General features: G+C 40.9%; 1 protein-coding gene across 2 annotated transcripts in view; it reads left to right on the top strand.

Moving 5' to 3' along the window:
- Window positions 1–871: 871 nt before the first annotated feature.
- The window catches only part of DGCR2 (DiGeorge syndrome critical region gene 2), a 42,388-nt gene continuing 16,018 nt past the window's right edge, over window positions 872–27,241 (top strand). For both annotated transcript variants that reach the window (XM_021549898.3, XM_077787160.1), the window contains exons 1-2: window positions 872–1,099; window positions 20,907–21,029. In XM_021549898.3, coding sequence (XP_021405573.1) covers window positions 1,021–1,099; window positions 20,907–21,029 — 202 coding nt within the window. In that variant the 5' untranslated portion in view covers window positions 872–1,020. The remainder of the gene's footprint in view (window positions 1,100–20,906; window positions 21,030–27,241) is intronic.

Raw genomic sequence — 27,241 nt, 5'->3', positions numbered from 1 at the left:
TGCTGGCTGTGGGAATGCCCCAGCCCTGGGTGCCACTTGTCCTTGTCACCCTGCAGACATGAGAACAGGGACTGTCTCTTCCTGCTGTGTGCAGGGGCGACCAGAGTAATGAAAAAGCAAAAGATGATCAACCTGGAAGCCTGCTGGGGCTGGGAAAGTCCAGAGCTTTGTGCCTCTGCTGTGGGGCAGGCCAGGTGGTGGCACTGGGAAGTCCCTGCAGAGGCAGAGAAAGGCCATGGCAGCAGAGATGGAGGGGACCTGGAAAGGCTGTCCCGGGGTACAGAGGAAGCTGGTTGGGGCTGTTCCAGTGGGAACGGGAAAGGCTGTCAGGGAGTGATGGATGTGAGTAGGAAAGGACGCTCCAGCTGAGGACAGGGAAGTGCTGTTCTGGAGAGAAGAGATAGAGGCTGCTCTGGGGAGTCAGAGAGAACAGAGCAAGAGTTATCCTGGGGGTAATGGGGCCTCCATTCTGCTGAGGACTGCGGGGGCTGGCAGAGGCCGTGCTGGGGGTTGCGGTGGCCGTCAGTGGCCGTCCCTTGGGGGACCGAGGGGCCGGCGCGGAGCCCCGGGGGTCGCGGGGCGCTCGGGGCCGCCCCGCCAGCGCCCCCTGCCGGCGGCCCCCGGCCCCGCCCAGCGCCGTAAGGGGGCGGGGCGTGCGCTGAGCCGCGCGCTCGGCCCCGCCCCCTGAGTGCCGATTGGGCGGGCGGCGCGCGGCGGGAGGGGGCGTGGCGGCGCGGGCACGGCGGCGGGGAGGCGCGGCCGCCATCTTGTGCGCCGGCGGAGCCCTGCGAGCCGCCCCAGCGCGGCCGCCAAACCCGCGCCGCTGCCGCCGCTGCCGCCGCAGCCAGGGCCGCCGGCTCCGCCCGGGGCGGCGGCCAACGGCGGAGGGAGGGCAGGGGAAAAGCTCGGTGCGGACCGGGGCCCCCTGCGGGCCCGGCGGCGGCCCCTCTTCCCGCCGCTCCGCGCGTCCCTCCCCGCGGGTTTGTGGCGCTGTGCCGGGGGAGGATGAACGGAGGATAAATGGTGCCCAAGGCGGACAGCGGCACCTTCCTCCTCCTCTTCCTCCTGGTGCTGAGCATCACCGAGCCGCTGCGGCCAGGTAGGGGCGGCGTTGGGGCCGGGCTGCCGGGCCGGGCGGCCGCAGGGTGAAGCCCCCGGGGTGGTTTGGCCCGGAGCCGGCCCCGCCGGGGAGGTTCGGGCTTTGCTGCCGCTTTGTGCGTGTGAGCAGAGCCGGGACGCGGCCGAGCATCCGTCCCCTGTGCCGGCTGCCTGCATCCGAGACAGCCCGGGTTTACCCGGGGAGTCAGGGCAAAACGTTCGTGTCAAAGCCTGAAAGCTTGGCTACAAATCTGCAGAACCCTGCGGGTAATGAGCGCGGAAAATGTGGTGACTTAAGTTTGAAGGTGCTTGTTGCTTACCTGTTTTTATGTTGTGGGCCTTTGTATGCCTGCACGGCCAGACAAAATGTTTGCTTTCGAAGTGCCATTTAATCCTTCCAGGAAGAGTGTAAAGAACCTGCCGCACCTGGTTTGTCTTTCTGGTTCTGTTTATGCTTCTTTTAGGGAAATAATTCAGCGATGGAGTTGGTATGCTAGCTGCTAGGAATGGTGCTTAAAATCTTGAGATTGTTAACTTGGGAGAAATGGATGGTGTTTGCGGGTAGAAAACTACAGTTTTTCTAGGTATATCACTCAGCTGGAGTTTCTTTTTGGGTGTTGAACTCTCTTGGAGCTTGGCAAAGCTCTCGGGTGTCATGGGCAGCTCTTGCCAAAGAGCACCAGTAGCCAAAGCATGCGGCTGCCTGGGGTGGCTTTGCAGGTTTGGGAATCGCTCTCCCATCACACCAAGCAACTGCTCCGTGCTCCTGGTAAATAGGAGAGTAAGAACCATGGTGTACTTTGAAAGCTTCGAAATAACTTTTATGACCCAGACTAATAAAATGTAACAGTATTAATGAACTGCATCTAAGTGAGTTCCCAGCAGAGCTGAAACACAATTGGGTCAGTGTAGGCAGAGTTATTGAAATAACTAACTTGGGTGTTGAAACGTCTCTGTGTCTGCCTTGTTTTGTTTTAGCTTGTTTTTTTGGCAGTGCAATGTATGTACAGGGCTTATGATATGCACTTAAGTAGCCAAAAAGCCCTTGTTGTGTTGGTAGCCTAGCATTATTACAGCTAGAGGCTTTTATGGCTGAGAAAGTACTATGTAAAACTGATTTCAAGCAGTTCCTTTTTGCTGGCACTAAGTGCTGCAGGCTGCTGGCTTGCTGGGTGAAAAGGTTCAGCTTATTCAGAGCTGTCTCTGTGCTTTTATAGGTGGGTGTACTTGACCCTGAACTCTGATGGTGTTGAGACTGTAGCCTCCTAGACATTTAAAAATGGCGTTTTTCATATTGTGTCACATTTGTCACTCCAGTTTGATATTGTACATCTGTCAACAGCTGATGCTTGGTGGATGAACACAAATTTTTAACTTAGATTTGCTTTGTTAAGATGAAGGATATTTTTCTGCTGGCGCTGTAATGTGCCTGCTTTAGAAATTTGTGGTGCTGTAGCCTCACTGGCAGAAGTGTCCTTGTGGGCAAACCTTTACTGATCTGCCCAGATTCTACACCACTGGCTTTGAAACATGTAGTGTTAGAATTCCCCTGTGGCAACTCCATAAGTATTCCATGAATTTTGCTCAAACCATATGTATTCCTGAACTCAAGGTGATGCATCTGGATGTAGTGTTGCAGGTGGAATTCCTTGCTGTGTGAAGAGTTTCTGAGTTCCATTTGGAATATACTCATCCATCCTGTTTACATGGTGGCTGAGCTGTCCATGGTGATGCCTCTCCCTCCTCCTCAGAGGAGAGCCCATCACTTCTGGGTGGCCTCACAGCTCTTTGCCGATGTCACCTGGCTTGTTTGGTTTGCTTCATTTAGTATCTTGAATCTGCTGTCTCAAACAAATCACCCGTTTGATAGATTAAGAGCACAAGGTGTGATCCTGAAACATGAGGTGCAAGTAAGGAAAACCTGGCTCATGCAAGTATAGAGAACATATAGAACCAAATTTGCCACTTTAATCAGTGGTGAAGAAATCTCTGTAGTCTCCTCTGGGGAGAGACAGCAGAAAGAGAAGAGTACTTGGACTTAGAATTTAATTCCCTTGTGGTGTTTGCTTTACTTTTTACTTCTTTAAACCTGTGTGTTGTAGCAAGTGTCTTTTTGGTTTAGGAAGGACTCCTGCAGCTTGCTTAGCTTCAGTCTGTACTTGGAACTATCAGATGAGTGCTGCAGAGCCCTGGGAGGTTTTATGTACTCGGAGATGAATGTGTAGTCCCTTCACAATTCAGTCCCGGCAGATCAGGCATCTCTTTGTATTTCCATGTTAATTTGACACTAGCTTTGTATCCATGTTCTTGCTGTGCTCTTCAGACAAATAAAACCTTCTTTTAAGCCTCCTCAACTGTAGTATCTTTTCTTGCAATCTGAAAGGCAGTGATTTTACATGAACCTATTTTTTTTCTTCTTTTAGGGTGAGGTGGGCTTTAGTAAATTAGGAAGAAATTAATTAAAATTTCTTTTTTTCCCTCAGTTTTATTCTCTCTTGGTTGAGTCTGTTTTGTGCTACTGTCATCACTAACAGCACCAGGTACTTTCAACATACCATGTCATTGGCCTCTGCTGTGCAGATTTGGATTCCTGAAGGCACTGTGGGCAGTGGATTTTTCTGACTGATCCTGTGGACTTGTAATGGTAATTTTGAGCCTTTGAGAATTGCCACTTGGATTTTTTTTTGTCCCAGTGTTCCATCTTTCTCTTTCTGTTTTGGCCATATCCTTCTTCTTTTGAGTAATTGCCTGCTTTATAGTGCATTTTTGAGAGTGTTCTTTTCTTTCAAAGTAGGGCATTTCTCCTTGAGTTGTGTTAATTACTGTTTTTGGAGTCTGCTAATGTGAATCGAAGCTGAATGTATCAAACACTTCCAACTATATGGGTGTAGAGTGAAGGACTAACTTAATATTTCCTTTTAACACTTGCTGATTTTACTCTGGTGCTTTTTGGTGATATTTACCGCAGTAGGGTTTAATTTAATAAAATCTTTTCCAGGACAACTCAAACCCATCTGCTTCAGGTTATCTGACTAGGTGGCTGAGAGAGCTGATGTCTTTGTGTGAGGAAATATTTCAGTGATGTGTTAACTGAGTTGCAATAACATATTCTGATCCTAGCTTAGATTTTGCCCCAGTTTCTGAACCAGTGTATTTCTGTCGATTGTTGGAAGAGTGTCAGAGATGTAAATTATTATGAATTCAGTCTTTCACAGTTTGAGAATATTCAACAAGTTTCTTTTTCTGTTAACATCCCAGAGCATCCCACTGAGAAGCAGAGGTTTTGGTGTCTTTGTGTAGCGTTGGGAGCTTAAGCAGTCTGGAATGACCATGCTGACATGTTTCAGAATACTATTTAGAGGATTAATTAAGATCATCATCACTAAAGACAATAACATGTTTTCATATTTCTCTAACAAGATACTGCTGCTTGCTAATGGAAAACACTTAAACATGGTCAGGCTTTATATTGGATTTTGTAATAGTGGTTTAGTACAGAGCCTTGTGAATGTAGGTCATCGGGCTTTCTTATTAGAGCATTTGCCAGGCAGCTAAAAGCCAATTGAGTTCTTGTTCTTGCAGCGTTTTTTCTCCACTTCAAAGCCAGCTAGAGGAAGTAATTTTATTACCCAAGTTCTGTTTCAAAAAGATATTGCACAACACACTTAATCTGCAATGCTTAGAAAGACTTGCCAGTGCAAGTGGTCTGGTTAAAACCCCACATCCAGCTCACAGCTGGAACTTCCCATACCTTGTGGAGCTTGCTGGCAGCTGTGGCTGTGCTCTTAAAGGTGGGGTGTTGGTGTTTTGACATGATACAACTGACAAGTGTATTAAATTGCTAACTCTTCTTGACTTCTAGTCAAGAGGTGTTGATCTTAAGTGCAAGGCAAAACTCATCAGAGTAGAGGTCTAAGCAAACCCACAATCAGCACAGTTTCAAGGTGTGCTGTGACTGGATGGGTCTGGTTTTGTCCAGTTGAAGTGTATTGATTAGTTCAAATGGAGACCTAAATATATCGGTCATAAAATTTGCTCTGGCCAGTGTTCCTCTGCTCTGGAGAGACTTTGTTGGTAGGCAAACATGAACCCTTATTTTCTCTTTGTTCACTAGGTCCACCTTGGTGAGAGCTGTGGTGACTGATATTTATTCAGGTTCATGTCATTGCTAGCTGCTGTTCCTGTCTATTTAGGTGAATTCCCAAGAGGAAGGTTCTAGGAATGAGGGGTAGAAGTGTTTTTATCACACTTCCTCAGTTAATTTTACTGAAAGTAGAGCTTGGCCTGTCTTCCAGTCTGGTGTATTTCCCCCTCATCCCTTTGCTTCTTAATCTACTGGTTTTAAGTTTTATTTTTCTTCCTACTGTTACCTATTACTGAGTTTATGTCCTGATTTTCCTTGCTCTGCTGTTTGTTGTTTTTACAGCTGCAGAGCGAAGCTGATGGATGCAAAAAAGCTTTTTTTGTGGCTGAGCTCAGTGCATCAGAGACACAAAGCAGAAGGTATCAGACCTTATTAGCAGGTCTGATACTTTAAGACTGGTAATTCCTGATGTTAATTATAAAGCAAAATTTTTGAGGCGCAAGTGTATTTACTGCTAGCTCTGTATACAAAGTAAAGGAGAAAAAAGAAGTCAGTAGGCAGGGCTGTTTGCATTGCTTTGGCTCTGAGAAGTAATAAACCAGAGGGGCACCTTGGGGGTTTGCAAACACATGACTTCTATGTCCCTAAAGTAGGTTTGGGGGCAGGGGTAGGTTGGTCCAGGACAGCAGAAGTGATGGAGGATAGGGCACTGTCGCAGCCTCTCTCTGCAGCAGGAGGAGGCAGCTGTGCTTCTTTCTTGGTATGTGAGGGGAAAGGCACAGCTAGACTGAAGAGAGAGGAATTTTAGATACCAAGTGTGAAAGATGTAAAATCCCCTGGTGAATGTCAGAATGTCAAGACTTCAGTGAATCATTCTGTCCCCTGGCATTACCTTTGTTAGGGCTGGTTTTGATGTTGAATTGTAATGTAAGAGTAGTAGCTGTCTCTGTGGTCCATCTTTGAGTAATTGCCTGGGTCTCTGGGTTTTTACGTGGTGATTTCTTGCAACTTTTATAAGTTCTTGTTTGATGCTGTGAGGTGCATATGAATAACTTCTTTTGTGATTAGCAGAACTTCCCATTGTGCAGACCTGTGTACCCTGAGTGGAGCTTCTGATACCTGAAAGTTCTGTCTGGAGCAGAACCTAGAAGGAACTGAGTGGAATCACAATAAGACTCCTTCAGGTCTTACTGTTTGTGCTCAGGGATGTTCTGTATTTTGAAGTGGACATGTGCATTGGGTTCTTGCAGGGATAGCCTGGACAAGGAAGAGCTTAGATAAAAAGGGAACAAGTACAGCTAATGAGAGACTCTGCAGATCTTTTCCTGTGCAATCTGAAGGGTTAACCTGTTAAGGGAAGAGCCTTGCTAATCTTTTATTCTGTGTAGGCTGATAGAAAGTTATGGCTAGAAGGAGTATAAGAGATGGGGTCATCTGTCTTCCTGTCCCAAAAGAAAATCTGGCAAACCCCCAGCAACTCATGAAGGTGTTTGTGGAGCACATTGTTAATGATTTCCTGTGATAAACTCCAAACACCCGATTCTTTTTGTAACTGTAGTGACCAGTCTGTTTGTTCTGCAGTTATAGCTTATTATCTGTATAGATGCAGTCTAATGCACGAGTCCCTCGGAAGCTGTGGCTTTAAAGAACAGATTCAGTTTTCCAGGACAGTTCAGTGCCAGTTTTTGTGCAGCACTGAGTGTGGTGGGTGCCTGCCAGTGCCCAATCCTTCCTGGCTTTCCACTCACTGGAAGGGTTTCTGTTTCATGCTGGATCCTTGCATGGCAGGCTCACATGTCTGCACTGCAGTTCAGTAGTGGTTTTGTGGAGGATCCCGAGTCCAGGAGGAAACATGGATCTGTCGGTGAAGTTGCTGATTTGCTGCAGTAGGACTTGAGCAATTTAGTTGTTTAAAAACATGAGTTTGGGATTAATCTTTAATCCATATTCCCTGAACTGTGAAATCCTCTGGCATCTTGTGTTTTCCTGTGAAACATTAAATTTTTCTTCGTTTTAAAAGGTCAGCCTGCCAATTCTGGGTTTCATGAACAGCGTTTTAATGGTATTTGCTAAATGGATCTCCTAAGAAAGTTATTAGTAGTGTTTTCCTGCCATTCAGAGAATTTAGTAATACGGTTTTAAGTTTAATGGCAATTGATAGTTACTTCATTATCTATAACTAAACAACATTCAACTTCCTACTTAATTAAAATTTAAATTGGTTGGTCTAACACTATATTTAACTTCTGTTTATCGATTATTTTGCTTGAAAATTATCAGCCAGCTCAGGTGGTGGAAATGTAGAAGTAGTTTATGGTGGCTGCCCTTGGGATATTCCCTGCTCTTTTGTCCTTTAACTGATTTTTCTTTGCCATATTTTCATTTGTGTAACTCTTTTTTCCTGTGTTGCCTTCTCTTTCATACACTGCTTCTGTTATGCTTCCTCATACCTTTCCCACTATAGGACCAGTTACTTGGGGTGCCCAGTGGAATTATTTGAAAGTCAAAGCTAGTAGAAAAATGGGATTAACTGCCATTTCTAGTAGAATGATTCTGAGTGTTTTGGGCTGGCTGCAAAACGATGTTTCTGTTATCCATTAATATTTCTGTGTTTGGTCTGTGTTAATATTTCTTTAGCAATGTAAATAAAAAGATTTATTCTGATTTAAAAGTAACTTGCTCTTTTATACACTTCAAAAGAAAACAACCTGCTGAGTTTGAGTTTGTGCACAAGTAGCATTTTGCTTTGTATATGTTAAACCTCTAAAACTCACTGCAGCTTGTTTTAATCTAGGGAGGGTTAAAACTGCATTTGTGTTTTCTCTCTATTTGATTTGTAGACATTTGATTAACTTAAATTACTCTTCACTAGTTAAAATCAGTGACATAAGAGTACTCTATTAATGAGGTCTGGGAAAATCTGCATGAAATGTTGGGAGTCTTGTTAGGAGGGAGATCAGAGACCAATAGAAGCATCATGCTACCTCAATTCTGGCAGTAAGCAGGTTGGAGGAAATTATTCAAGAATGCTGTAGTGCCCATCTTTGTCTTTCTGAGCAGTAGTGGAATTGAATGTAGTTTTTCTATTGAGGTGGCAGCTGAAAAATGGCAAAGATCAAATTTTGTGGCATAGTACCTGACACATGGACATAATAGATGTTGAAGAGTGCTGGCAGTACTTGAGTTGTTAGGTGTGGGGGATGAGAAAGCTACCCTCAGAAGGTTATGTGCCTTTTTACAGCAGGGTTGGATCTGTATTTGCTGACTTCTGGTAGAACTATTATATTTAGGAGTTCGATACGTGGACTTTCTCCTCAGGTATTTGTTTTACTGGGGAAGAGGGAAGCACAGTGAGGACAGACAGAGTGTGGCTGACATTGGCCACATTCCTGCTTCAGTGGAGCAGGGGAATGCTATTCAAAGCATGAGCATTTGCTCCAGTACACAACAGCCACTACACCAGCTCCTGTGAAAAGGATAAAACTGGCTTTCTGTATTTGAGGTCATAATATTTCTGTGTATTGAATTTTTGCTCTTAAGTGTTCTTGGTGCTTGCTCGTCGAGTCTTGTACAAGATGTGAACAAAAGTGAAACAGGAGCAAAAGGTTTTTTTAGTGTGACCTGCATTTGAATAGTGCTCAGGCACAGCTTTCTTGTCTCCCTGAATTGTTAGATTCTTGTTTAAGACCTTAACTTTCTTAGGGCCCTGTAGAGAACTTCTTCCATGTTAATTTGGTTTTAAAATTAAAAAATGATGTTAGTTTTTAGAGAGTGTTGTAGTTAAAAAATATCTGGTTTCATAGGTAGAACTTTGTCACCTATACTGCAGTTCCTCATGTTTTAGTTTACCAAAGTTTTTAAAGTGTGTGCTTAGCTTTAAATTGTATATTTTCATTTGATTTGTTAGGATTGCTCACGTGCTGAAAGTTTAAAGAATATGCTTAAATACTGCTGAATCTTGTACTAAAAAAAAAAAAAGATAGGAACTTTTTTTGTTTTCCTGCAAAGAAGGAACATGTGTAGTCTTGCTGAAAGTAAATAGGCTTGCTAAGTAATACTGCTGAAATGTGGCAATTCCTACTGTAATTTAAATGGTGGTTACAAATTAGCCTTGATTGCTCTGACAGTTCTTGAATTGATGTTATCGTGTTTCATCTGGGTACTCTTCTTGTTGAAACGTGATCTAAAGAAAATACTAATTCAGTTCATGTAAAATTTTGGATTTGAATTTTTCCTCTGAGGAAAAGGAGTTTCTGTAGAGTATTTTGTAGCTTTTAGTTGTTTGGTTGGGATGTTTTTTGTGGGCTTGGAGTGTGTGTTGGTTTTGTTTATTTGTTTGGGGATTTTTTTTTTTTTTTGGTTTGCTTGTACATATATAGTTTATTTGGTCAAAGGGAATACAGCCTTTTCCTGTACTGACTCTTAGTGAAACTGTTTTGTATATGAACAAATACTGATCCAAACTGACTTGGTGGGATGTATTAATCTTGAGGATACAGGAAGAGAAGAACCATCTCGCGGGCCTGGATTTTTTTGGGAGTAGTTCTGGGTGGGCAGCTACCAGGTAATAGCTTTGGATATAGAAGTACTTTGAGCTGTGGAACCCAGGTAGTTGAAGGATTTGTGGTGTGTGGGGGATAATCCATCTGTCCTGACCTGGTATATGGATTGTAGGGAGAAAGCACTGTTGTTGATGGTGCCCTTTTCTGGAAACAATTGATGGCTTGCTGAGTATATCACTGCTGATGTTGTTCTTAATGGACTTTTTCTCTGTTGCTTCATTTCTTGGAAGAATTAGTATGTTGTGTATGTGGCTGTGTTTAAATTCTGTGTGAGGAATAGTGCTGTTAGCACCATTTCCTGTGAGCTTCTTTCATAAGCAGTGGGGCTTAATGAAACCTGGGCTTCAGTGGGCTTGTCTCTGTCTGTGTACCTCCTCTGCTTGGCACTGATTTAATAAGGCCAGATTTATCCTGTGTCCCTCTGCCTATTCACAATACATTCTCTGCCATGAAAAAGCTGGGGGTGCTGCAGGGTCTCTTGCAAAGGTTCAGTTACCCCAGTTCACCACTTCCCTCTGCTGCCAGCTGGGAAACCACCCCCGGTGGTGACAGTGTGACACCCAGGTGTGCCAGCAGGCTGAACAGTGCAAGCCATGTGGGGTTTCCTGCCCTCTGTAGCTCAAGAAAGTCATAATTTCCTTCCCTTGTGCAAGCTTTGGAAAGATATGCACTGTCTTTTCCTGGTTTTGACTTCTCTCAAGCTTGCTTGACATAGTTTAGTGAATTTGTGAGGTGTGATTGGCACTTTCACTGATCAGCTTTCTTTAGGGAAAGGGTTAAAAATTTGGTACAGCACAGGTGTAAGTCACTTGTCACTGTTGTACTAAAACACTGAAATCCTGCCTAAGGCTGTACAAAACACTTGAGGCCCTGAACAAGGCTGTTAGTGTGGAGAAACAGTAGGCTTTAATTTTGAACTATATTAGAGGCTTCTCGAGTACCAATGACTTTGGTTTTGTTTGTACTGACTGCTCTTTGTGCCTGTGCTGTATTTTGCTTTTCCCTTCTGCCTCTTTACTTATTATCATAATATAACAGTTTATTGGAGGGGGGAGAAGTGCAAGACTGTTGCTTAGCCTGGTATTCTCACTATGAAAATAAACTGGTTTTCAGTCTGGAATGCTGCAATGCCTAATTCACAGTATTCTTTCAGCTTAGTTCAAGTAGCAAGTTCTGTTTTCTCTTTGGTTTTAGCAATGCTGGAGAATAGGGAAATAATTTTTTTCTGTTTCAGTCTTAGGAATAAGTGCCCACTTTCATGAAACTCAAAGTCTGTATTTTCTAAGTCTTAAAAAACTATAGCCAGGATTCCCATTCAAGAAGCTCTAATGTTGTTGCTTTGGCTGAATGCTGTGTCTGTTCCCTGCCTTTGCTTTTTTATTTTTTTGTAGTTATTTTGATTTCTCTTTCTCTTTTCAGTCCTTCTTGGCCTTGAGTTTGCCCTCCAGACAAAGAGCAGACAATGAATTGCAGTGAATGACACTTGTGAGCAAGGAAAAACTGGGTCAGTTCCAAGCTTGAGCAGGGTGTAGGTATAATAAATGTAGAATCATAGGATCATTTCAGTTGGAAAAGACCTTTGAGACTATCTAGTCCAACCATTAACCCGGCACTGCCAAGTCCACTAGAAAAACATGTCCCAAAGTGCCACATCGACACCTCTTTTACATACATAGGGATTGTGACTCCATTTCTCTGGTCAGCCTGTTCCAATGCTTGACAACGCTCTTGGTGAATAAATTTTTCCTAATGTCCAATCTAAACCTCCTCTGATGCAATTTAAGGCTAATTCCTCTTGTCCTGTTGCCTGTTACTTGGCAGAAGAGGCTGACCCCCACCTTGCCAGCACCTGCTTGCAGATAGTTGTAGAGGGTGCTGAGGTGTCTCCTGGGCCCTGCTGTGTGGAAGGTTTTTTACTGAGTGAAGATCATGCCCTCTGAACTGAGGGCAGCCCGTTTATCTAGGAGAATGTTGCAGCAAGTGGTCTGAAAGATTTACTAAAATCTACTGGGTAAATGACATCCACAGCCTTTCCCTGGACCACTAAGTGGGTCACCTTGTCCTAGGAGGAGATCAGGTTAGTCAGGCAGGACTTGCCTTTCATAAACCCACGCTGGCTGGGCCCGATCACCTGCTTGTCCTGTGTGTGCCATTCGTGGGGGATGATCTGCTCTGTAACCTTCCCTGGCACTGAGGTCAGACTGACCAGCCCAAAAATCCCCACATCTACCTTATGACCCTTCTTACAGCAGGTGGCTGGCATTCTTGCTGATTTCCAGTCAGCTGAGACCAACTGAGCTCCAGGACTGCTGGTAAATGGTAGAAAGGGGCTCAGTGTGCAATTCCACCAGCTCCCTCAATATCCTTGGGTGGATCCCACCCAGCCCCATAGACTTGTGCATGTCCTAAGTGGCCATAGCAGGTCACTTAACACCTCCCCTAGGATTATGGAGGTTTACTTCTGCTCCCTGTCCCTGCCTTCCAGCTCTTGGGAGTGGGTACCTGGAGAACAAATATGAAGGGAACTGACACCATCCCTTACTGTGCTGTAAAATCTGGATGTTGAGGTGATCTAGCATAATTTACTATGACAGAACACTGAGTAATACTGAATGTTGATGAGTGTTGCTCATTAAGGATTTACAGTTTTCAGCTGGAATGCTGTCACAATTTTAATTACTTCATGAGGTTATGCTGAGGTTATGCAAAAAATGCCAATGCCTCTAACATGTATTATTAATTTATTTTTGAAACTGGTGCCTTCCTATTAAATGGGATTATAACTTCAGAATCTCCAGTTTTTAGGAGCTGGAATTAGATTTGAGAATAAATGTGGGCTGTGCTTTGGCTATGAGCATATCATGTGGCCTTTTTTTCCTCCCAGGTTGTGTGCTGTTAGGTGCTGTTGTGCTTTCATACTCTCCTGCACATACTTAGGCCATGATGAACTAAAGCTACATGATCTAAAGGTACTTCTAAGCATGTTTTCAGTATCACGGGTGAATCACCAAGCATTTTATCTTCTGTGGAATTGGACATGAAAATGGAATGCTCTTTTTCTTTAGCTTTTGCTTCTTCTGAAAGTTTTAATTTTAATTATTCTATAGGCTTTTAATTTGAAGAACAGTAAATAGAACAAGTTTTATTTAGAAACTAATAAACTGTGAAATGGATAACTGATGGTGACACATGAGTTTCACAAATAAGTTTTCTTCTTTGGAAAAGATTGGTGTTATAGTCTGCTTTCCTCCTACTGTGACTTTGTTATAAAGTACTGTATTTATTTATTCTGCTACACTGAATGCAGCAGTGGGTGGTATAATAATAAACTCAAAAATACGTAATGGATGTCAGATTCACCAAGTGACACAAAGACCTGCTGGGAAATGAGTGGTTAGTGGAAACCTCTGAGATCAGAAGCTGAGGGAAATACCATTTACGTATGGCTTCTCTTCCCTGAGAGCAGAGCCCTTGTATGGGACTGGGGGTACCTCAAAGACAGGTTAAGAACAAGAAAATCTGTGAAGCCCGGGTCAGAACATCCTCAGGTGCAGTTCCTTGTGAGCTGCTCTGTCCCCAAGAGCTGTTCAGCAATCGGCCTTGGCCACTGCAAGCAGAGGCGGGGCAGCACGGCCCTGCTCCTTACAGGCTGGCAGATTTTCAGGAATTTGGTGACAGGTACACTGTACCTGCTCCAGTGAACTTCACCTGTGCACTTGGGAGGCATCCAAGCTAGGGAAACTGCTTTTTAAGTACAGATGCTTACCTTAAGGACAATTTTTTCACATATCTGCTGAGGACTACATTATGATAACCATCATGTTACTGTTGTGTTGGAAGTATTAAGAGTGTTTTAAAGTTTATGTTACTGCAGTAAATACCAGTCTACAGCAATATTGATTGTGTTATGCTTCCTCTTGAGCATAAATATTAGATAGAGCTGTATGTGTGTGTTTGGTGGTGGGCGTGATGTTCCTTCTCCTGTTTTGTTTCTGGTGCTTGTTTGCAGGCATTTGGTGAGCACTGGTGCTCAGCAGAATCTCCAGGAGTGAAGGACTTAGGGAGTTGGGCTTTTTGCTGGTAGGGACTGAGATCTGATCATACTCATGCAGTGTAGCATAGCTCAGGTTATATAGAAACAGTGATTTAAAAAAAAAATTTTTTTTAAATTTTAGTAAACTTGTTCCTAAGTGTGTTAAAATATGAAAGGATAGTGCAACATGTAAGTACAGGTCTTAAGTATGTAGGTTGAGTATTACAAAACGTAAGAAAGACCTGTTGGACAAGTTAAAATCTGAATAAGAAGAGTTACTGGTCTAAGCACTTGTAGTTAGAGTTTTTGTTACTGCTTAATCAGCTTTTGATGACTGTAATTGCCTCTTGAAAGCTGAACAGAATATTCCTTTACAGGTTGGTTCATCTGGTTTGGAACAATGACTGACTTACACTGAGAAAGGAGGAAGTATTTTTGTCTTTTGTTTTCCTTTGGTCTGTAAATAAAAACGATGCCAGAGGATCTACCATGTCCAATCTTGAGAAATGTGATCAAAATAAGCAAAAAGTAAGTTTGATGTACACAAAAACCTGCCATGGTTCATTAAAAGCTTATGTGTAAAACCAAACCATGTACTTCAAGCTTATCTCTTCCAGTACAAAAATTTCAGAGTAAGAGCTTGTCATTGAAATAACATTAAATGCTGGGTGTACATTTAATCAAGTCTCAATTTCCATACAAATGAAGCTCAGCAGACAAGAACAATTAGTGTAGCAAATAAAAAAATTACATTTCTTTGTGTTAAAAACTGAAATAGATTAAAATCTATACTTGCTGTGTAAACATTAACCTAGTGCATCTGTAGTCTTAGCGACTAAAATACTATCTTAATGTATCAGGCTTTGCTAATTGGTGAATCCTTTAAGAAAAAAAAGTTCAGCAATTGCAGCCAGAAGAACCCAAACTTTCATAATCAGTGATTGCAGTCACTGAGTTTAATTTCTGTATCAAAACACTTCGCTGAATTGAGAGTTATGTTTTGGAGTCTTTAGTTTCAGCCTCTGGTTCCTCAACTGTACCTCTGAATTTGTGAATTGCTGTGATATCAAGGTTTTTGTACTGCTGGAGAGTTTATATTTTAGAGCTAGGAACGTAGGTGGGGGGAATGTTCTGGCATACGTTTGTACTTTAGGATCTATTGCTCCTTTTTCCACAGGCTTCTGTAGTGTTAATCTTTGGTGTCTTGAAAATATAAGGTTGAAATTTGGATTTTGAGGACTTGAATGTATTCACCTAATACTTTTCAGTAGATGTTTATTACATGTGCCTGAGATAGGGCTTTGTCATTTTTATTGGATATAACATTTCTTCCAGCTGAATTTCTTCTGTATCTCTGTTTTCAATTGAAGCAGGATAGATAATCCTGCTAAAACAGTATCAAAGTTTTCTCATTTACCCAGCAGCTTATCTTTGCAGGAAATGTTTACAGCTGCTGGCTTTTGCTCATTGCCATGAGCTGTTTCCACCGCTGCTCCTGCTGTCACCCCTGTGGTGTGTGACCTGGGACCAACCTTTCGTGCCTCAGAGCTGGACCCTGATCCTCACTCCAGGCTTTTCAGATGCCATGGAGATGAAGGTCCCAACTGTTTAAATGTTTGCTGTTAGAACAAATATTTAAAGCAATAGACATATTAGTTGTTGTTCTGTCTTCGGTGGCAGACAACTATTATGATGCCCCAATTCCACATTAATGGATACTGGATTTGTACAGCTATATTTCTGCTGAATTTGCTGGAGCATGCAATCTTTCTGGTTGGAAGGGGACAAACCAGAGCTGGTCTGGCTTAATGTGGACAGACAGTAGCTAAATTTATCTAAAGCTTGCTGTTTCAAACCCAACTGATCACATTCATTTAGGAAACTGAACGAGCAAGTTGATCTTGTTTTGAATCAACACTTTGTCTCACGTGTATGTTACAGCCTTGCTTTGGCATTGGAAGCTCTAAAATGAGATGTACTGTGTTGAAAAAGTAGTTTCACATACTGGATATAGATTCTCTCTACCTTTCTTAAAAATAAAACAATTGTTTTGAGTAACCATGAGTAACCTCATGTTTTGCATAAAAAGAGGGTTTAATAAAAAATTAGTTGCAGTTTAGATGCGAGCAGGGGGTGTTTTAGTCCAAATGAACCTCAAAAGTCTTTAAAAATGATGCAGAAAATACAGGTTCCAGGAAGTGTAATGCTCGGGGCAGCTCAGTGACCAGTGTGCATCTGCTGCAGGAAGGATGCACTGCAGCTTCTCAGTGCTTGAGCTCCAGGAGGAAAATGTTCTTGATGACACCGGGGGAGTACATGAGGTTGTTAAACTTGAAAGGGCTTCCTGGATCATTCTATAGTGGCCAAAATCTGTTTTGTGAAACACATGAAGCTGGCTGGAAATAAGAGGGAGCATGTTTGAGTTTGTGTTTTGTTCATCAATCATGAAGTCCTTCCTGTGGATAATGTTCCTTGTAAATGGGTTTCTTTTTTGAGTACTTTGCAGAAAATCGGGAAATTATCTGCTGTAAAGAAAATTCAACAAGCTGGTTGACCCCTGTGTTGAAATACACAATGAGTTCTGTGAAACACCTAGCATTCAACATGCAGTGGGCAGAATCTTCAGAACAAAAGCTCTCTGTGAGCATGTAAGCAACCACCTTGAAAGATTAGGTTTTTCCCATATGAAACCTCAGTTTTTCTGTTAGCTAAAAATCTTGTTTTGCTGCTAGCTAGCTTAGAAAAATGTGTGACAGTTAAAGCAGATGAAGGCCTCTTGTCTGTATGGCAGTGTTTAAATTGATTTATAATCTTGTCATTTCCGGTTTGATGAACTAAATTTCAAACTGTTTTGTAAGTTTTCTTTTAAATTCCAAATTACAAGTCCACAACTAACCTTGGTAAGACTTCTTTCAGATGAGTGACTTGTGGATGGGTAATATTTTCTAATAACATGTTTAAGCAAGTTGGTATTGGTGTTTTTTTTTTGGCCTTTACTTGACAGTAAGTTTTATCTTTGGTTATATATTTAGCTTGTAGAATCAGAATGCTCTGAATCTGATTTCAGTTTTTCTGCTCGTTTTATATCAAGTTAAGGAATTTCTTGTTTTCTCTATCTAGTTTATAGTAGAGAAACGGGTGAAGTGTTGCCAGAGAACACACTGTTGTTACTTAATATTTCTGATAGACATTTGTTCAGGTGCAGGCGTGCTGGTGAAAGAGGTGGTTGCTTGGGGTCTAGGGAGTAAACACAGTGTTATCATGAAAGCATAGAACTAGCAGTCAGGACAGCTGGCTTCCTGCAGCTTCTCTTGTCTGTAGCCTTTGACAACTCTTGAATGGTTCTGTACTTCATTGTAACCGTGGCATGAGGATGCACTGGTTGGTAAGATTGTTGAGGGTTAATGTTGTAGAAGTGCTCTGAGATAGTGAAATGAAGAGATTATCATGACACCTCACTGCTTCAAGTGTTCTCATGTTCTCACCCTGCTTGAACTTTGTGATGTTTTGTAAGTTTATACTCTGTATAGTGCAAAAACTACAGTTGCTGCTATTTTTAGTGTTTTAGTTGTCTCCTTTCTTCCCAGCAAATGCCAGATAAATTTAATTGCTCTGCAATAAGATTTCAGTATGCTAAGTTTTATCTTGTAGCATAGCAAAGACTGCATCTGATGCTGAAAAGAAAAGCCTTTTATGTTAGAATTGCACATGTGAATCATTAACTGCTGATGTCACTTATCACATACGTGAATGCTGGGGGAGGTTGCATATCCACATTTTCACTTCAAGGCAATTGTGTATGCCCTTGACTTAATGTTGTCTTGTGCTTCTGCTCCAACAGCTGCTTGCTCTTAGCTGAACTTGTGCCATTACATATTTACAAATGATTTTGAAAATATGAAATGTTTCTGCATTTAACAGCTGGTAGAAAGTATGGTTTTAGTGCTGTGTGGAGGTGATAGTTTAAGGCACATTCTTTATCCTTTTTTGCTGTGAGTTACTATCAACAGCTGTGCACTGTGAGAGATACCTGGCTTTAAGGACAGAAATGTTCTGATATTTTTGAAATCTTTGCTATTCTTCAAAAGAACTGAAAATATATGGGTGAAGAAAGTTTTTATTTACCATACTCCTAGAAAGTACAAAGTCTGACCATGTGTTAAGTGATTACTTGCATTCCAGGAAAGATGGATGGTCACATAATGTACTATTCAGTAGTGCTCATACATCTTCCTGACACTTGTCCTGCTGCTGGCAGTGTGACTTGCCTTTTCTGTGGTGGAGATGGGCTTGAGATGTTTTCATTTACCTGCTGTTTTAACTTAAAAATAGGCTACTGACATGAAATGTTTCACAGAGTTCTGGAGACCAGCACATGCCCTGTGCATCCTTGCCTCTCCCAGATATCTCCATTCTTGGGCTAAGTATCTTACAGCTTTGTTATAGACTTCCATCTATTTTTGTCTGTATGTTACTGCTGATGGCTATGGGTTGGAATGGCTTAGGAGGGCTTATTGACAAAGATTTTAATTTCACAGTATTTCTTTGTGTCACATTTCCTCCCTCCACAGCAGAATTGCATAGCAGTTCATGTTCCTTGGTCTGAAATAATTACTGCATCTGACAGCATGATCTCCGTTGGGAACAATGGTACAGCTGGTCTGAAAGGTGTTTTAATAGAAATGTTTTGTACTCTTCCATGTATCCACATTCTTCAGAGAGGAGTGTCTCTAACACAGGAAGTAATGACATTACAGCATGTAGCTGGCATTTTTTTAATGCCCATTATGCTGCGATGGAGTCATCATTTTATCTAAACCAGTCATATGTAATTGTACATAAAATGGTAATAGCATGTATGAAACTGCAGACAGAAGTATTCTTGACTGTTTTTCCCTTGTGCAGGTTGGCATTCCTGGTGGATGCTGCCTGTGAAGCCAGAAAGCTGCAGGATAACTTTGTTCACAGGGTGTGTGTGTGAATTCCATTGAAAATAAGCAGTAAAAGAGAAAATCAAGTTTATTTTCAAGTATTGAATTTTGCCATAACTACGGGTGGATGCAGTGCAAACCTGGAGCTGGGCTGAGAAAAGTCTTTGATGTGTTAAGAGATCTAGCACAAGCCCCATTGTAAATTCTGTAGTTGGAATTGTACTAGCAAGACTTTCTAAGGAGCCTCCCACTGTGTCCTGACCTTGTGCAAAAGTGGGGAAAGAAGCTGCAATCATTTACCAAATGGTGCTCTTCTTTGGACTTGAAATCTGAATGCTTTCAATTTGAGGTTTTGTATTTGTTTGATTTGGTGGTTTGTGTGTTGTTGGGTTTTTTCCTCTAAGTTAGAAGGAGATTTAATTAACTCAAAGAGGTTAGATTTGAAATTATTTAGCTTAAAGATAGATTTTAAAATTTCTCTCTTGCTATACCCTCCCCATTTTATTCCCCTTTCACTCTTCAGGCTTAAATAAATTAATTCTTTTTTTTTTTTTTTTTCTGAGGGGGAAGTCATTATGACTGGTAATTTTATTTTATTTTTTTCCCCATTTCCCCTGTGCTCATTCTCTGTTAGCTGTTTGGGCTGAGTAAAACTCTAAATGGGTGAGAACACTGTCGTGCTGTCAGGTCTGTTGTTGCAGTCAGTAGTCTGGCAGGTCCGTGTGAGTTCTTAGCATCTTGTGACCTGAATGTTTGCTCTGAGTAGGTGGTTGCTAAGAGGATGTGCCTGCTTTTATTTTTCTAGAAGAGCAGGTCTGTGCTTTACAGAGGAACCAGTAGTAGGACTGGATTTTAGTCTAACATTGAATTAGAAGCTGTTATCCACATGTTATACCAATTACCAGGTATACCAGCTTTTATTGAGAGTGCCTGGTGACTGGGTTTATTACGCCCAGTCATGTTGTTTGAACACTTAAATGTGACCTCTCTCTTGATTCAGCTTAGGCATGTGTTTCAAGAAGTAACAACTGCAATTACAGTCTGCTCTTACATTTTACACTGTGGATGAGAGAATGCATACCTATATTTTAAATTCTCTTTTAATGATTTCCTTCTGCAAGACAGTTGCCTACTGTATCCATCCATCAGTAGGTTATATATATAAACATTTTTTTCCTGTTTAAAAAGGTGCCAATTCTCTAGACATAAATTACATGGGATTAATGCAGCTCACTGAGAGGACAATGTGCTAAATTGCTCAAAAACAATGGTTGGAAAATGGACAGCCATTGTCTAGAAGAAAGATGGGACAATGATGGTTAGGTGCAAAAGCGAGCCTGTGGATTGTGTTGGCACTGGCACACTGGATGTGAACAAGCTTAGAATTGCTCACTTTTGTAGACAGACCTTTTTATTCCCTGCAAAATGTTTTGAGGGACTTAAAATGAAGCCGTGTTATTAGGTTCTGGCATTTGATAGATGGAATTGAAAAAAAAAAGGTTTTTAAAAAGTTGTACTTTTTGTAATGCTAATTAGGTGCGACAGTGTAGTGATGGCAAGTAGGCAGTGAACTCACAGAAGCAGGAGCAACATGTTTGCAGATAGTGACAGTTTCTAGTAAAGGATATGTTCACATGGAGAAAGTGTACAAAGGATCTGAAGCTAGAAAGTGAAAACAGGTTCATGGATATAGATATTGTTTTACAAGTAGTTCTGTGAAATGTCTGTAAATCACATTGGGCATTTGTGCAAGTCTAATGGGTTCTGGCATACACGGTGATTAGAATGGAAATAGGATTCTGAGGCTGTTGCATAATGCAGCGCGTACCTATCGAAGCGTATTTTTGTTGAAATTCAGCTCTGGAAAAATTGAACAAGCACTCCTCAGTGCCCCACAAGAAGTAAATGGGTCATGCTGTGGTAATAGCTGCTCACAGGCTATCTTTATCAGGAAGGTTTTACCACAGATGTCTTGAGAGAGTTATTTCCCATACCCTCCTGTCTGTTAAAGCCACAAACATGCAGTTTAGGACATGAAGTGATCTGAACTGAAGGAGTTTTTAACAGGCTGAGTTAACCAAAGATATTGTCCATTACGCTTCAGTGATCCATTACATGACAGATGATTAATACATGTATAAATTTTCAAGAATAAATAACATTTCAAAGAAAGCACCATTTTTTTTCTTCTTTGCCAGAGCTCCGCTGCACCCCAGGGCAGTTTGCGTGTCGGAGTGGAACCATTCAGTGCATCCCTTCAAACTGGCAGTGTGATGGATGGCCCACCTGCGAGGATGACAGCGATGAAGTCGACTGTCCAGGTAAGTAAATCTAAGAGAGTGCTCAGCCCAATAGCAGCTTACTTTGCAGCAGTACTTTAACTCTTTCAGGCTATTTAAAAATTTTAAAATAATATCAAATACAATATTTTATTATTATATAATATTATGTATAATATATTACAATATAATATATCATATTATCAATATTATATATTAAAGATAATATTTTATTTATTTTTAAATTGGTGATTGTTTGGTAGAACTGTACACATTATTAACAAAGGCTGGGTTGGCTTTCTCTTCATTTTTTCTTCACAGTTTTTTGCTTGTCTGAATAATCCTTCCACTCTTACGGTCAGAGCAGGTATCCTGAAGATGAGGAGAGTTTGTGGTCTAAAAAGAGACTTTCCTGACAAGGAAAAAATGTTGCAGTTAAACTGAAATGACACATAAGCCTGTGGTTAAATTTGGAATTACTGATTTGGTAGTATATCACTCAGACGGTGCTGGGTGACATTGCTGGACTCGGGTAGAGAGCTTGTTTTATTGCTTCCTGTTCTGATTACACTTCTTTTGCTTAAGTGGAGAACTTTGTTCTGCCAGACAAGCTGGTGTATTTGCACTTCGTAAGCTCCTATGACCATATGCTTTGAGGAGCCTGTCATCAGCAGTGGATCTCTGCTAAAGCTACTGGATACTGAGCTGTGCTTAAAAACAAGCAAAGAAATAGTGATTGTATAATCACAATGTACAACTGTGAAATTGTACAATCACAGTTTTTTACATTTTCAGTTGTTCTTGAAAAACAGGCTAGTGCAGCTCCTTCTGTGTGTCTTAAAAGTGAACTGACCTGTAATTTTTTTTCTGTTAAGAACAGTGAGACAAGTATCTGAAAGCATGAATTCAGCTGTGGCACAATTCAAAACTTTTTGTCTTTACAGTGTGACTAAATTACATTCAAAAACTGTTTTAAGAAGTTTTTTTCCAGTGAACTACTTAATTTTCTTGGCAGAGAATCACATGAACTCCGTGGCATTGCCATAACAGCATTCATCATTCTGAGTTCTCAGCTATTTTAGAAAGGTGCTACAAAATAGTAACATTGATGTTTTACAGCAACAAATTCTTTTAAATTTTCATATTATCTAAAGCAATTACAGAAATAAATCTAACATTCAAACTTTGAAACTGTGCTAGAGTTAGCCCATCTCCCCAGTGTGTACTGTGGACAAATAATTAAAAGAATGTCAGTGCTCTTTTAAGAAAACTTTTTGTTAGTTTGTATATGTGAATGTGCAGTAAAGGGGAAAAACAGTTGGTAGTTTCTTCTGACACTGAAAATTAAGCTGTGCCATTGATAGTCTATTTGAGGATATTCTTTACAATGTGGATGTACTAAAGAAAATTGCTTTTATAGCTGTGCTGTTATTCTTCCTTTTTAGCTAACTTTGGCCAAATGTTAAAAAGCTATGGACCTCATAAAATTCTAGAGTATGATGGAATTCAGTGGCTAGGGGAGGGCAGAGTCATGTTAGTGCTTGGATTTACTCAGAAAGCACTGACAACTTTGCTTGTGGGAACATTTGAACTTCCACATTAATACAAAACTATTTTTATCTTCTCCTGTTCCTGATGTGTTAGTCAGCAACTTAAGTTATTGCCTGGAGTATGCACCAGGATGGTGTTGACTAAGGACTGGAGTTTCAAAGAATGTTTGGTATATGGATAGGAGGAGGGTTTTATGGGAGTAACATTTCTCAATACACAGGTTCTGGTGTTGTGTTTGGGGTGTGGGTCTCACTGGACTGTCTAGCCTGACATGATGAGAAGAACTTGAAGGTTAAAGAAATGAAATGTGGGAGAGACTTGATTCATTTCACCATCATGTCTGTGTGCAGGAAGAGAAGAATAATGCCTGTAAATACCAGAAGGGAAAATGCTGGACAGCAGAGAGAGGAAAGTATTCCACTTGATGAGAGGAATAATTAGATAAGTAATTGGTGAAAAGGCTGTGCTCAGTAAAACAGCCAGAAAGCAAGTGTGGTGTTTATGAAAGAACTGAGATATTTGCACAGTAATGTGAGGAGTGCAGCCAGTAAACCAGAGGAACAAGAACTACTCATGTAGGAGGTAAAAACTATTATACCTGTAGCAATAAACTTGGTGGGACTGCATCATGACCTGCAGTGGGTATTGAGGGGCAGGTGTTATTCACAGCTGTCAAGAATAAGAGGTTGGTGTGCATGGGAATGTTGTGCTGGAGCATAAGGAGGAGTAGCATCAATGCAAGTAAACCTGAGGGCAGAAGCAGTTTGGAAGAGCACAGTGTGCTTGTGTTGAGGAAAGCAGTACAGACGTGAGGAGTCACAGGAGAAGACTGTCTTGGGACATTGATTGGGGAGCTAATGCTACTAATAATAGTAACATAGTCATGCTCAGGAGTGGCAACTTTCTTCTTTGGCCACTGAATTAACAAGAAATGATACAGCTTTAAATTTAGAAAATACCTTTGGATTAGATGAGCAATTGTGTGATGATTCAGCTAAATGTAAATACTTTAATTAAAAAGTTCTTCCCTTCAATAAAGTCAGTCTGAAGACTAAAAGAGGTAGTTAGTGAAGCCACCTGGACTTGTGAAACTTGGAGAATTATAACATCTTTAAATTAAAAGGCATGAAAACTCTCTGAAGCATGAAAAGAAAGCATGCAAGAAAGGGCCCTGAATCTGGTTGGGAAACTTGTTAATCTTCAGCCCTTGAGCCACTAATGGCACACTCCAACATGAGCAACTCAGAACAGATCAATGACAGTGAATTAGGGTTTTGTGTTAAAAGTGTGTTTCAATGACTCCTTAGTCATGTTGGTATTTTGGAAGGTTTATTACAAAGCCCTTGTAAGTTGTTTGCAACTGTTGGTTCACCTTTTTTAGGCCTAATTTCATTTGTGTTAGTAACAAAGGTGCTATTAAAAGAAAAGGATCCATAATTAATAAATTAGTTTTGTAATCATGTATTGGATGAAGTGCAAGGAACATTCCAAATTGTAGAGACTTTTTGTTTGAATTTCTTATGGCATTTTTTTCAGACCACAATTAAGATACTTAATTCATTGGCAATCTGAATAAGTGTATAATGCCTATTTTTTGCTGTATTTCTCTGAAGATTGTCATTACTGCTGTTTTTATTCTTATCACAATGACCATTTTATTTTAAAACATGGAATTCCTTTCAGTCCCAAATTTTCCATGTGCAAAGTATTGTTCCCCCCTGCCCTTCCCACTAGGCACCCATGTGTCAGAGGAATCTGCAGCAGTGATTACCCTCAATTCATCTCTCTGACAGACTAAAACCAGTGTCTGCCTACTCTTGTGAGTGATACCAAAATTGCTGGGAGGGTTTATTTTGTAGTATGTGCCTGTGACCTGCTTCTACTTAAGCAGTGGAGCTTCAAGAAATTTGTGTCAACAATAATTGATCTAAAAATAGTTTATCTCAAAGTGGTGTATTTTATGAAATTGTAGAAACAGGCATTAATATCTTAAACAAGGACTTTTAGAAATGGGAATTTATTCTTTCTAATCACTTTCTCTCATGTTTCTACACAAGCAATCGAAGTAGAAACATGACTTTTTCACCTTTATGAAAGTTCTGTATTTAAACCCATAAGAGGGAAGGGATCTGCAGTTTACCTTTTACTGCTTATTGGATTTCCAGCTTTGCTTCTACCAGAATATCAGATCAGCTTCTGCAGATATCCTGCCTTCTTTGCAGGCCTTCTGGTGTAACTCATTTTCAGGAGGCCAAGCAGAGCAGGGTTTAGTATAGCTCTGGCTGTGTTTTCCTCCCAAACTGCAGGCTTGATGTTTTTTTCTGTTGTCTGTGAATGAAAATGGATGTCTTAAATTCGAGTGCCCTTCATAAATCCTATCCATATCAGTTTTACATCTTTCCCTTCTGATGAAGCAGCAGCTGCAGCAACCTGTTTTGAAGTGATCAAAAACAGCTTTGTGTTTTATTTCACCAAGGATGTTTTGTATGGTTGAAGTGACTCTTGACATTTGTGCACTTTTTACTGAATCTTCTTTTTAAAAGCTAGGTATTAATGATAAAAACCTCTGAGCATTTCCACACCTTTCCTGGGCCCTTGGTGAACTCGTATTTTTTTTTACCCTACCTCTTAGTGTTTAAATTATAAGCTGTTTTCTGCCAGTCCATTACCTTGAATAACACTCAGCACAGCAGGATGCTGTTCTTGCTTGGCATTGATGTCCTTGCACAACACAGTTGATAACACACAGCATGGAGCTGCTTGATCTGAGAAGAATCACTCCCCTCTAGGAGCTTCTGAACTATATTTCCAGATATTGAGGCACAAAACTGGACTTAATCTTGAAGTTCTCTCACCTCTCAAACTACCAGATGGAATTAGAAGCTTTCTAAGCTTTCAATAGGTAATATGCTGGACGGAAAATTTGAAGCTTCAGGGACAAGGCAGGTTTTATGTAAATTTTGAGACTCTATGTGTTTAAACAGGAGCAACTCAAATCTTGGAACTAATATGATATGGCAGACCTGGTTGCTTCTCAGGCAGTTTAATTTTGACATCATTTGACATAGTACAACCATCCTTATGAAGGGTTTTGCTTGAGTGACTTGACATCTGTGACACAGTTTTCCAAAAGGTAGAAGGAGCCATCAGCATGGCAGACTTCCATTCTGAATTGGTAACTTCAAGTTTTAAACAACTGAAAATAGCCATAGAATTACCACAGTTAGACAACTTTCTCTTGATGGATAGCCCTATACTCAGACTATAATTGTGCTGCAGCGAATTAGATAGCAGCTGTAAATTGGAAGGAGCTGGGTGAATACTAATCGTGACTTGATCCTTTGGGAAACACATTGGAGGATGCTTGTGTTCACTACTCTTAATATTCAAAGGGTGAAAAAAAATAGTGCCCATGAGGTTTTCCTTGAACCCATTTTTTCATTTTCTGCACCAAATTTCTAGCCAGCAAATGACATTTCTGGAGTAATTGTATAAAGTCAAAGAAACAGATCTATATCTGGCTTGGCTAGTAAAAATACCACTGTTGTTGTTATTGCCTGTGGTTGTAGTATTTAGAAGAATAAATATCTTGGAAAATAACTGATCTTCCAAAATTTCATCGCTTTCAGGATATGAAGTGTGCATGTAAGCACTGAAAAGTATGGCTTTTCCTTTGTGAAGCATTGAGACAGGGTTAGGTTCTGATCTTCTGAGTTAAGTTGTTATCTAAAGATGAGTCCATGGCACTCTAATTTATTTTTAAAGATAAAATTATTTGTAAAAAGGAACTGCAAACAGCATGTAAAATTCTTCTGCAGAGTATTGCAAAAATGGAATAGAAATCCAGTCCAATTACACCTTTGCCACCAGAATCTGCAACAGCTTTTCATGGCAGTCAAATGCCATGTTAGCATCTCTATTGCCCTGGAAAAAGTTGTCTTTGTGTCTTTTCTTAGGAGACAGATATTCAGGTCAAAGAGAAGCAATTTAATATTTGAACAGCACAGTTTATTAAGCAGCTGTCAGCATTGGGCTTGAAGAAGTGACTTGTGGTGGCTGCTTTGTGCCACTTCAGTCCTGGTTTCAGCAGTGAATCTGCTGACAAGGGCAGATGCTGAGGAAGGAGTGAGTTCCGCTTCCTGGGTGCAGACTGGTGGAACTCTCTTTGTGTGGAATCTGTGTAGCTATTTTTCAAAGCATCTGGCATAAATTCTGTTAATTCAGGAGGTTAGCATGTGTAACCCTTCCTTAACCTTGCATGTTAAAACCTGTGAACTTTTGTTTTATTCCTGGGGGAGATAAATTGTTAAGTCCTCGTGGGCGTTCTGTTTAGCTGCAGAGGGTCAGCCATATGGTGCTGCATCTGCTCTCACTTCTGAGAGGCAACTGATTCTTCATGTGTTTGGTTCTAACTGTTTTTTTGGGTTTAGCTATTACCATTTAATGCCATGGGAAAATAGAGCTCCCCATGCTGAGCTCAGTAGAATTTGATAAAGCATTCTACATTAGTTAGTGTTATTTTTAAAGTCTTGCTATAATTGATATGCTTTTTCAGTGTCTCAGTATCACTTTGAAAATCATAGTGTAAATAGTGCTACTGAACCATTAGGTTTAAAAACAGATTCTAAAAGTAAAAATAGATTAGCCTTTAAAGTAATAAAAAATCAGTAATCTTCACTGTCAAATAATTTTACCATTTTGTG

The sequence above is a fragment of the Lonchura striata genome, chromosome 18 (genome assembly GCF_046129695.1).
Source record: "Lonchura striata isolate bLonStr1 chromosome 18, bLonStr1.mat, whole genome shotgun sequence".
Taxonomy (NCBI): Eukaryota; Metazoa; Chordata; class Aves; order Passeriformes; family Estrildidae; genus Lonchura; species Lonchura striata.
The sequence above is the reverse complement of the archived record's forward strand: the minus strand, read 5'-3'. Positions and strand labels throughout refer to the sequence as shown.